This window comes from Wolffia australiana, chromosome 1 (assembly GCF_029677425.1).
Source record: "Wolffia australiana isolate 7733 chromosome 1, ASM2967742v1".
Taxonomy (NCBI): Eukaryota; Viridiplantae; Streptophyta; class Magnoliopsida; order Alismatales; family Araceae; genus Wolffia; species Wolffia australiana.
Window position 1 is genome coordinate 13,090,281 of NC_135835.1, and position 12,747 is coordinate 13,103,027.

A 12,747-nucleotide genomic window follows, 5' to 3' on the forward strand; every position below is an offset into this window, starting at 1 on the left:
GCAGAATAAGGCGCCGGGGACGCCTGAACACCATATTGTCTCCGCCGCTACGACAGAGGAGAATCATCGTAAAATGGGACCCCGAAGAGTCAGCCTACGCTAAGATAACCAGCGTCTTCCACGAGAATCACGAGGAGGGGCGGAAGCTTCTACACGCAGTGGCCGATCTCCAACACACTATGCACTTAGTTATGACCGATTCTGCGCTTTCTGGCAACCAGTTCGTTGTCTGGGGCCAGAAGCTTATCAAGGCCGCGATGCGTTGACTCCAAAAGGAGTTTTATCAGATCCTTTCTGTGAACCGCGATCGTCTTGACCTCGAATCGATCACCGTTTCTGAGCGATCACTACGTTCGTTGAAATCCATCACCTCCATGTCTGATCTTGAGGACGATGAGACTAGCCGAGGCCAGTTCTTCCCTCAAGAGGCTAGCCGAGGCGGTCCGCGCCCTTCTCTCTGACTTTGAGGCCACCATCCACAAAGATGCATCCAAAGCTATAGTCAAAGGCGGCGGGGTTCACCCTCTTACGCTGTACACCATGAACTATCTCATCTTCCTGGCCGACTACGGAGACGCCCTCTCGGATATTTACGTCGATCAGCCCCTCCAAGTGCCTGATTCCGTACCCGAGCCCTTGTTCAATACGAAAGTGGGTACACCAGAGCCACAATCTCCCGCTTACCGCAGAGGAGAAAGCTTCATCTCCTCCGTCTCGCCCAGGTTCGCTTGGCTTCTTCTTGTGCTCTTCTGCAAGCTCGACACCAAGGCCGAAGCCTATCGGGAGGTCCCACTGGCTTATCTCTTCCTCGCCAACAATCTCCGGTACGTTGTTAAAAGGGTCCGCCAAAGCCTGCTCAAAGACGTCCTCGGAGAGGATTGGGTCGTCAAGAAGGAGTCCAAGGTGAGAAGTTACGCCGCGAGCTACGAGCGTCTGGCGTGGAGAAAGGTCATTGCCGCGGTAGTTCCATCACCAGCGATGCCGAGCGATGCTGCAGCGACGAGGGATGCCTTACGCCATTTTAACCAGGCATTTTGTGACGCTTGCAAAGAGCACACCTCGTGGCTAGTGCCCGACGAGCAGATGAGGGACGAGCTCAAGCTTTCAGTCTCCTGTAAGGTTATCCCTGCGTACAAAAGCTTGCTCCAGGCCGCTGAAAAGATCATGAGGTGGGAAGGAGAACTATCCTCTGTCTTGCAGTTTACACCCGACCTCACCAATTATTTTTCCGACCTATTCTTTGGTGACGCTACTTTAGGCCCGAGTACCGTGTCTGTCTCGAGTTTGTCACAGTATGCTCGATAGACAACCGCCCATTCAATACACTTTCGCTCTCAAGTAGCAACTTGTTGCCAATGTGCTTTGACTTTGTTAAGCTCGTGTTGTTGTTGGTAAACTAACCTCTCAGGCTTAGATCTCCAGCGGTATCTCAATATCATCCACAACTATCAGGCTTGCGACCAAGTTCTTCAGCCAATTCCCATTATTTCAAGACTCATAGTATCCTATGTATTCTCCTTCTTTAGCGAATGATATTATGATTGTTTGCTTTGCACTTCTCCATGATATCTCCTCTCGATGACAGAAAATATAACCCAAATCGTACCCTTCAAAATCAGAATCAGAATCCCCAATGATCTTAGGCATACAAACATTAATAGTAGCCCTAGAGTCAAGCTATCATGTTGCTAAGGGAACGGTTGCATGATTAACTTCTTCTCAAGTTATGCCAGCAGCAATATTTCTTGGATATATTCATATAGAAGGTCTATTGATATGATATAATATACTCAAGTTATACCATTCTTGTAGATTTACTTCATCAGTTTCAACTGATTGTTCAGATATCACACAAAAATAAAGATTACTGTAGGCAAGGCTAAACATCACATTGTTTCCATCTATTCAAGTGAACTCAATGACCCTATAATGTGATGCCCTATTGTGCTTACACTTCATAATAGAACATATAGCTCACATAATAAAACGAATTAAAAATAAATTAAAAACCCACCATTATTCTATGAACTTTGCCAATAACATTACCACCAAGTGATATCTTGGTGTGAATAATAACATAGACTATAAGCTGTTTCGAAACAGCAAGTCTGTCATTTGACTAACCCATTAATCATAAGACAATAAGAAATAAATTGTATCATCTTGTACTTGCCTACCTTTAGTCCAGAAAGTGCTGGTATCAAACATACATAAAAACCCAATGTATAGAATGAAAATCTTCCACAAGAGATCCCACTTTGGCCAAATGTTTTTTCCATCAAAAACTTGTGACACAGAACAATCAACTTAATCCACTTATTTTTCATGTTCTTAAAGCTTTCATGTGGACATTTTTATCACAATAAGTTTAGTGTGTTCAATTCATAATTCTAAAGATGCTATGATGTAGAACAGTCCATTTTTCAATAAATTTGATTTAATCTGCTTTACCCATCAGCAAAGCGCAGGAGAAAAGTACAGCACTTTTGACCCTTTCAGTGGCTTTATTGAGTCAAAGAGGCCAAGTATGTCCTCTTTTGGGCCCCTAGTAGACTCTCTATGGGCCAGCTTTCAATACTCGACAATCTAGTTCACCACATCAGATCAGTAAGCCCATGCTAGGTCTTTTATAGCTGAAAATGGCCTAGATTGACAAAGTCAATAGTCTAAAACAAGTTTACTGGGCCCTTTATATGATTGCCATTCAGGGATCTAATGGTGCCTGAAGCAGCTCAATAATATCACCTAAACTGAGCTAGGGGCCCTTTTGAGCTTCTTAGGCCATCCAAGGCCTATACCAGACTAAATTGGGCCGCTTGGGCCACATAGGCGTGACTACTTGAGCAATGACCTCCTTAGGGCAGTCAACACCTGAGCATGGGCGACTCCTTAGTCCCATAACCTCTTAACCAGCTGCCACCTATGTGTGCTTCCCACTGTATGTAGTCTCTACCTAGGCTTAAATGACAACAAGGTGATGGACGGCATGCACGATCATCAACTCAGGGCTGTAACTATTGAAAATACATGTGGTCTGTAAGCATATCGCTCATTCCACATCTTGCTATACACTACATTGATAGAATATATCTATTTTAATGTACATGTAATGCTTAGGAATGAAGTATGTGGATACATACAATGACTAAATGAATCAAGATGACATCATATTAAGGTGATCACTACTCTTTGAAAATGTGTTCTAAATATTCATATTTTAAGGATACTTGAAAAGGACATCAAAATATCCAAATATAATAGTTCTGATGGCGACGACGCCAACACTTCAGCTTCGAATGCGTCACCACGGTCAACCGGAGTCAACACGCCCGCTATGGACCACGGTCAACCGGAGTCAACCGAAATCAACATGCCACAACCGTCGACAAGCACGTCTCCACCCATGCACGTCCCTACGCGCGTCATGACACGACGCCAGAGGCAGATCCACAACTGTCCTTTGGCGTGACACGGCGCACGTCTTTATTTTCTCGTCTTTATTTTCTCGTCATTTTCTCTTTCCTCCAAGACCTATATATAGGCCATTGTTTTCAAGAAACATTAGGCAATCATAATTCAAGAATCGAGTTTTTGTTTAACTCTTCTTGGAGGATTGCCCAGCCTCCCCTATCTTCCACCTTCCAAACCCTAGTCGCCGTCGCCGCCGCTGCCACCGCTGCCGCCACTGCCGCGGCCTTGCGACGTCGGCCTCCCCTCTCCTCTCTCTTTCTCTCCAAGGGGGCCACCCAGACTGCCCGCGCGCCGCCCGCGCGCCGCCCGCGCACCGTTCGCGCGCCGCCCTCGCCTGCCCCGACAGCCTTCGCCAGGGCCGTCCAAGACTGCACTCCGGCTGCCCCTGTCTGAACGCCGTCGGTGCTTCAAGCCGCGCACGCGTGGGTGTTCGCCCACGCTTGACGCTGCGCCCACGACAACTGCCCTTAACCAGGGCCGTTCAACGCTCGGAACGTCCAGCCTCGTCCTCATCCAGTGGGCCGCTCAACGCCCAGATTCGCCCAGCCTCGTCACATTCAGAATTGCCCGCAACCTCTTCATGCACTGCGGTGCTGAGGTACGCCTGAACTCTTTGGTGTCGACGTGTTCTCCGTCTAGTGTTTTCTCGGGAAGTTTCCACCGCCGTCGGAATCTGAATTGGTTTCGATTCTCTGCTTCTTCAACCTACCTCTCGAGTGTTTCCTCGTGACGCGAATTCGATGTATTGATTTCGGTGCTTAGGCATCGTCGCGGTGGGGGAAGACAATACTCCCACCCTCGATAAGGGTCGGAGCTGCACCACCAGATTTTCATCGGTTTTAAAGTCCGGATACGACCGTGAATTTCTGTGGATTGTTTTATCCCTCACGCCTATCCTACCCCTAGTCCTGTTGTCCCGCCCTTCCTTGCCTACCCCGTAGCCATCCTACATCAAGTTCTATCGAATGGAAATACGTGGGGTTGTCAAGCCAATCACACATTTCATTCATTAAATATTAATATAAGCTCTTCATGATAATGCATATATGACTCTTAAGAAGAAGTACATGAATACATGATTTGACTTAATACATTTTGATGAAATCATAATAAGGGGATCACCGGTATTAAATTATGTATTTTAAATATATTTATGTGAAGGATAGTCAAGAGGGAGATCTAAGTATGAAGATAGAATAGCAGTATCTAGTCTCACTCGTATGATGGTGTGGAGATACTAAGGATAGATAGTGGAATTTATTCAAATAAAATAGTTCACTAAATTGATCCATATGAATCCTTGAATGTTATTTTAACAAAATATCAATCAAGTTAATTGATGTCATGGTTGTTCAAATGCTCCTTAGCTTGAGACACCAAAGGCGTCTTGTGGATTGATAACATTAAATTTGATCAATAAATTTTTACTTTTATACTTTTTATGACATATACTTCTTACCATTTTAGGATAAAATAAGAAATTTAGGAGTTAATTTCTCAAACTCTATTTTTATATATTTTTTATTGATTCATATGTGGAAACCCACTTGGCTCTTTGAGGTCAAGTGGACATCTCACATCTTCTTTGAGTTTTATTTCAGAACAAGAGTTAGATAAATACAATGGTAAATTTGAGATACAAATAGGAGTAAGGTACAAAAGCTAAGCCATCTAATAGATAATAAGAGGAGGCCCAATACACAAGACATCCATTCTAGAAGCTCATTCAAACCTCCTTAAAGATCGAGTCAACTAAAGTAAGAATTATAGAACTAACCCACAATCTGAATATGAAGGGCATGTTTTCAAATCTGGAAAGGTGATAACGTGGATCTAGGCTGGAAATCATGAAATCCAAGCCCTCCAAACCCTTGAAATTAAAACCAATGGCTCAGAGAGTTAGGGCACTTCCATTTATCCTCTTGTCCCTTTTCTTTGTATCTCCTCTTGAATTTTTGCTCCAAACTTTTTTTTGGAGCCCTAGTACACCAGATTTATTTGATCCATTTTTGTTCTAGAAGACGTTGAGAGAGAGTTCAAGGGTAATCAAGATTGTTGCAGAAATAGCACCACTTAGCCCTTGGAGGATGTGACAATAAGGTTTGTGTGATCTCTAAGCTTTCCCCTGCATAAAACATCACTGAAAAATTCCTCATGTACCCAAAGTTAGTGCTTTTAGTCTACAACCTGCCCAATGGAATGATGGCACCCGCAAATTGTGGCCGAAGGTTTTCTTTAACATTAGGTATTATCTCTTGCCCTTAAAATGCTCCCATAATTCCTATAAAAATCACATTTAATTATTACAACTTATCAAAAACAGAACAAATATGTATTTCATTTATTTACAATAGTTTTGACAAAATTTCTTTTTTCTATGAATTTTCTACTCAGAAAATACTTTAAAATCCAGGAAAAATAAAAATCACCTTAAAGAGTTGTGTTAAAATATATTTGAAATGCAATATACTCTCTCATTATCCGTTCTTGAGAATTTGACCTTTACCCTATTTTAAGTAAGGAAACTTCTATAAATATTATTACATAAATCAGAGCCTTAAAATGGCTTATTTAACCCAATTTCTCGTTCATCATGAATGAAGGATTGTACTTTTTCTATGACCTATAAGTTCATAATCATGGCATCATAAATAGTCTAAGTGATAGTCTTATTGGTCAAGATGGGGTTATCCTCCCTTGGTACAAGAGGATACACCCCAAGGATGAGGAAGCAATCAAGTCCTTGGCCATGGCAGTAGATCATCAAAAAATATTTCTTCAATTATTTTTTTATGCTTTAGTACTAACTCAGATGACCAATTTTTTAGGTTGCAATGCCTTGGTTGAATTATAGAAAACACTTTTATTTGCAATAGAAGGTTTGAACGATTACAAATCCATCTCTAAACATAATACATCACATGTACCTTGTGGAAAGTTGTTCCACCCTAGACTTTCTTTCCTTGAAATTGTTCTCAAATAGTTCACATGCCCAGCCTCTAGAAGTATCCATGTGATCAAGTTGCTCTTGGATCTCCACTTCTTATTCTCTAATTCTTCTTGAAATCCTTATGGGCCTTGTCACCATGAAGACTCTCTTCTTGGATGAGTGGAGAAAGCTCAGAAGGGTGATCCTATCTCACTCATCCTTCTAAGATTAAGGGAACAGGTCCTTAGCTGCGCACTCAAATAAGCAATCACTATGGGTCTCATCCAACCATATTTTTTGAAAAGGGGTTGCCCAATTATGTCATATTCTCTATTTTTATGATGTGATCCCATTCCTTAGTGAATTCAAACAATCTATTAATTGACCTGTGAGTGTAGCTATTACTTATGAGGGAGCATTGAGCCAGCCTTCCCAAATAGTAGGTTTATGGTAGGGTCATCTATTACAATCATACGTTATCCAGCAATACAAGAGGTACTCAAAAGTATGAATACCTTTTGACTATCTTATCCGCCTTTGTGGGTCCCACTCAGCTGTTGTATTTTGATGCCATGTTAGATAAGGTGAGAAAGAACTTGAAGGATGGAAAATTCCTTTTCTCTCCCCTAGGCATTTGAAAAATATTTGATGTCTTAAGGAGATTCCCTCTATAGTCCCTAGCAAGGGATTCTTTATTGCTCATAGTTATCTGACCTGTGCAATAACACTATGCACACTTCATTTTCGCTCCCGTAGGGCACATTTGACAAATATATGATCTCTTGATGATCTTTCCACCACAGACCCTCGTGGGGCACTCTATAAAGCTCAAATTTATCCAACCAATGGAGTAACTCTACGCGCACTTCATGTCAAGGGTCTAGCTCGCTAGGGTGCTAATTGACACCACTAGTTTTCATGGCAAAAGCATATCGACCAACAGTCAAGCGATGTCTAGGGATCAAGCATCCCCAGAACCTTCATATTAGCTAATCATGGGCTTTCCATTGGGAATCTTTGTATTGGCCAAATGTAGTGAATGGCTCATCATTTGATCCTTTTCAAAGGTCACAGAAGGTGGTGTACTTGGCAACACCAATAGCTTGTGATGTCTAGCGTGATATCCTGGTAAGTCAGCCACGACATGACTTGTGCACTATATGATTCTTGTTTCACGACTACTCCCTTATCTAGTCACCCTAATTTTTTATTTGAACTCTGGGTGATGATGGCTCAACTTCTAACTGGGAACATGTGGTTGTTGATAAACTTAAACTCATGTGATTTAATGTCAGTTTAATCATGACACTAGAGTTCAAGCTTATGCAATAAATTATAAATATCCCTTAAATAAATATGGAAAGATAGGATAAGAAAGGGGTTGATACAAAAGGAGGAAGCTATTTATAAAAAGCAGAACGTGTATCTCAATAAAAATTATAAAATAAAATATAGATATAAGGAGTAATTCTATAATTTTCTTCTAAAAAGGATTTTCATAATATTATGAGAATTTTTTAAATTTTAATTTTGGGTTGTAAAAATGCAGAACTTTACTTTAACCTCAGCATAATATGAAACCAAAATTAAATTAAATCCCTTTATATTGAATTTTATAATGGCTGTTATGAAAATTTTAAATAAATAAAAACTTATATACAAATTCAATATAATGATGACAGATTATATATGATATTTCAGGGTACGATATGATGGTTGAGATATTTAATTGTACAAAAATCCAATTCCAAATATAAGGAAAAATAGTGAATTTTTTTATGGGATAGCAAGTGCCAACAATTTGGGGCAAATTGGTTTTTGAATGAAGTTTGAAACATAAATATAAACCTAAATAGGATATAATGATATTGTTTAAAATTTGCCTTGATGTTTAATAGAACTGACTTTTCTGCACCTTTTAAATCATCCAAGGGTATGATATTTTTCCCATTCCTTGGCATTTTGGAGACAATAAAGAACAAAATGAAAATAAAACGAACAAACTCACAATTTGAATCAATTATGCAAGAAATATTTTGACTCTAGAAGCTGACGTGTCCTTCACAGCCAACAAGGGTTGGGCCAAGATTATATCGAGTTTCTTTCCCTTGTCCTGATTTTATTCATATAATTTAATTTTAATAATGGATAAAAAGTAAAAAGACAATAATGTCCTTAAATTTTGTGGCAAGTGACGGTTGAATCTCAAGATATCACCCATTGATGTTAGCTCAATTTCACCCATTGGATCTTAATGTCTTTCCTTCATGATGTTCTGATCTGATTTTTCAATACAGTTTTCCTTTTTTCTCTGTCATCAAATGACATGGTGCCAGCTGTCTTGGCAGGCAATCATGAAAAACTAGAAATCCTGAATGAATTGTGGCATCGTGTGAATCTCAAGAAGCCACATTGTAACATGTACACAAATAACTCTCCTAAAAAATGATTTAACCATTAAAAAAGTATTTTAGGCCCAAATTTCCATCCTCAGAAAATATTCCGTTTAAGCCAGTAAATGGGCCAGGTAGCCTTAAAATTTTGAGATTTTCTACTGACTCATGCCGCATTTATTACAAAAAGCAAATGCATTTTTTTATATGCGTCCACTTCAGCGTGCAAATCATTGCATTTAATAAAATATTAATAATAAATATAGAAACGAATTCATTCCATGTCCCACATCCAATTTAATAAAAAATACAATGATTGAGTCATTATGGGATTGCAAATCTTGATAGTACAGTGATTTAAGTCCCAATGACTGGCATAAAAAAGAACAATGACAATCATGGGCATAAAATAGGCTGAATAAAGAATGAAATGTGGGAATGACAATTTAAATACATAAAAAGGAAATTAAATGCATTTATTAAATAAATATATATTCCAGAGTTCTAAAATTAATTTATTAGCAAATGAATGATCAAACAAATATGAAAAAAATAAGAACAGTGGAGAATAATTTATGAATGAATTTAGTAATTATAAAATTATTCTCTGAATTTTAAAATTAAATTTTAAATAAATATAAGATCATAAAAATAAAATAAAAATTGGGAGAAGTCATAAGATCGTACTAATTGTTATTTTATCCATTTATAACATGATAATGCGCAAATATGGGAAATGGATGCACATTTTCATGTAATATGCATGATAGTTGAATCATAATTTGGATGTTATCACCTATGATTGGAGCAAGATGGAGTCATGGTAGAGTCCTTAAACCAAGGTATGGCCACTACATTGGGATCGCTACCCAACCGTCCTATATGGACCCTCATGCTTGATGGGAAGTACTCTTGCCATTTTCCCTGGGACCACTTTTGAGAGACATTACATATGCAACATTAGGGTCATCGCACATTGCAACTGACTATTATCCATCATATCTCTATCCTTCTTCGGAGATCCATACTCTATGGACTCCCCATTAATGATCAAATGATCTGTATTGGTCACTAAATTAGCTCACCATTCCATCACTATCCCCACTATCCCAAGTAAAAACTACGGAAACCTATATTTCCATTGTGAGATCACTACGGCATGTTGCCATTAATTTATTCAACAACATTACAAGATGTTGCCACCAATTTATTCTCCAATAGCATCTAGATATTTATAACCACACTTAACTAACACTAGTAGAGTTTTTGTTATGATCTTTGCCTCCTTAACACTCTCTAAGCTTAGCCCTTACCTACACATCACCATAGCATACTTTGTGAGATATGAAAATGGGAAAATATTCTCATTTTGTAAGTTCATCCATGAGCATACAAGATTTTATGCCACCCATCAAGCAATCACTATGACTAACCCATTGCCTAGTCATGCCTACCATGTGTCAGTCGTTACCTACATGTGGAGCATCCCCGCTGCATTAACTCGCATCATCACCCCCACTACAGATTCTTCATTTACACCCATCACCAATGTGCTCTCTTAAGATCAATGTAGATGTGCAGCTAAAGACAATATGTGTCTCGCAACGGGCACATCCTTTTTTGAGATCACATAGGGAGTAACGTCGTTGCCTTTTCTCATTTTTATGACTTTCAAATTAAAATTCAAATAAAGGGTATGACCATACATGATGGATAGATCATTCCAGAATATGACTCATAGTTGTTAGTTATAATGTTTGGTGTAGATCCTTGTTATGTGTGACATCTAGAGTGTTGGAATGGACATCACAAATTTGAGGGCCTGACTTACTGATATCCTTCACCAGTAATGAGAGGGAAAACTAGACTACAGATCTGTGCACCAACCACAATGTATGACTTGATGGATATTATGTGGCCATCAAGTCAATCACACATTCCATGTTTATTTAAGTTCATTGAATAAAATATTTACGTTCATTATTATTCCTTGTGATGTTTATAATGAAGTCCACAAATACGTGCAATGACTGAGTGAATTATGATGAGATCATAATACAGTGACCACTGGTCTTTAAACATGTATTCTAAATTTTCCTATTCGATGGATAGTCGAGACGGACATCGAATTATCCAGATAGAATAGCACTAGTTGATCCTACTTATATGATAAGTATGGTTGATCCTGTAGCTATCAGTGCAGTGACACTAAGGACATATAGTGGGTGCTCTTTTGAGAAAGAGTTCACTGAATTGATCCGCATGAATCCCTGAATGGTATAATACTTAAACATCAATCAGGTTGATTCAAGTCACGACTGTAAAAGTGATCCACTGACTTGAGACATTAGAGACATCTCATGAATGGATGACTACATTTTTACAATGACTTACGAGCCTCTAATCAAGGTATTCAAATAAATTGTAGATCGGATGTAGTAAGAAGCTTACGGAGATGATTGAGTGGTCAAGATGGGACCATCCGCCCTCGGTATAAGAGGAGATTGACTCGAGGAAGAAGATGCAGAAAATATCCCTGGCCAGATTAGTGAGGATATTGGAGAAGGTGTTCTCCAATGATCCCCATTACGCATCAGTACTAATCGAATGATGGATTATGGTTTGATGATAAACCATACTCTAAGTCGTTCGAGAGTCTCACGCAAATGATGGATTATACATATAGGGTAACCGATGATGGTAAAGGTTCCATGAGAAATTTTGAGACTACTCGGTATCTTCTGGAGCACAAGGTGTAGCTTGGCACCCGACGCGCTAGAAACTTAACATTTCGATTGGGTTAAATCGATCCTTGTTTAATTAATCTATATGTTGATATAGTTAATTAATAAGGTTGGTCAATAAATGTTATTGGGCCATTAAAGTTATTAACTAGAATGATACATGGGCCTAGAGGGTCACACACACAAGATCATACGAGCATTGGTGGATATATTTTACTTTGGAGGGTTTTTGAGAAAAACCTTAAGTGAAATATAAAGAGGGAAAGGGGTCTCATTTGAAGCACCCATGCAAGCCTGATTTGAGAGCCTCTCCCTTTCTCGACTCTCTTCTCCACTCATCCAAGGAAGAGTGTCTTCATGGTGAGGAGATCTTCTAGATTTTCAAGAAGAGTTGAAGAAGAAGACGTGGAGATCCAAGCGCCGAGTGATCGCGTGGATACTTCTAGAGGCCAGATATGTGAATGGCTTCAGAACGATCTCGGAGCGGCAAAGTCAAGGGTGGAATGAGTTCCGCAAAAGGTACTCAGTATTTTGTTTTAAAAGATCGATTGAGAATCGACCGACCACACTTATGCATCCATGGAACGTGTTTTCCATGGCCGAGCCAAGGCACCGAACCCAACATGACTGTACACATGTTTTGAATTCACTACCTGGGAGGATCTCCCTCTTGTTGCATGAGCTAGACATTGCTTCGAGAGCCTCCATGTGATGTCTATTTTCACATGATGCCACCCATTATCTGATGGCTCTTGTGAGTGGCAAATCACGTGGAGCATTAGAGATATGTGTTGCCTAGGTCTGTATACATTGGGTAGCTCATATGATGATATACAAAGAGGGTGACAATGGTTCCTCCCCTAGGCATAGAACACTTTGAAGGCACACAAACCAGTTACTCGCATGTGAGGCCTCCTTGAACGACTTGCCAGTGTATTCATATTGTATGTCATTATTTTGTGACCTTGACACAGGTGATTCTGTTCTAGTTGTAATTCAGATATTTACACTAGCTATGACCACTCTCTTTCTGTGTTAAATGAAACATATTGCATGAGGCATCATCTAAGCTAGATAATGATAATTTTCTGATAAAAATTTCACAACAGGAAGCGTATAAATTTATTTCTTGAATGTTCTCGGTTAAACTTAGTTCTTTTATTTGACCTATGAGGTCTCTATTTTCTAATATTAAGTTTTTCATCACTAA

General features: G+C 39.5%; 1 protein-coding gene across 1 annotated transcript; it reads left to right on the top strand.

Annotated features, from left to right (window-relative positions):
- The first annotated feature begins 393 nt into the window (after positions 1-393).
- LOC144701223 (exocyst complex component EXO70H1-like) lies at positions 394-1,400 on the top strand. The gene is made up of 2 exons (XM_078573005.1): positions 394-1,169; positions 1,259-1,400. Exons 1-2 carry the CDS (start codon positions 394-396, stop codon positions 1,398-1,400), a joined length of 918 nt encoding a protein of 305 aa, XP_078429131.1.
- The last annotated feature ends 11,347 nt before the right edge of the window (positions 1,401-12,747 follow it).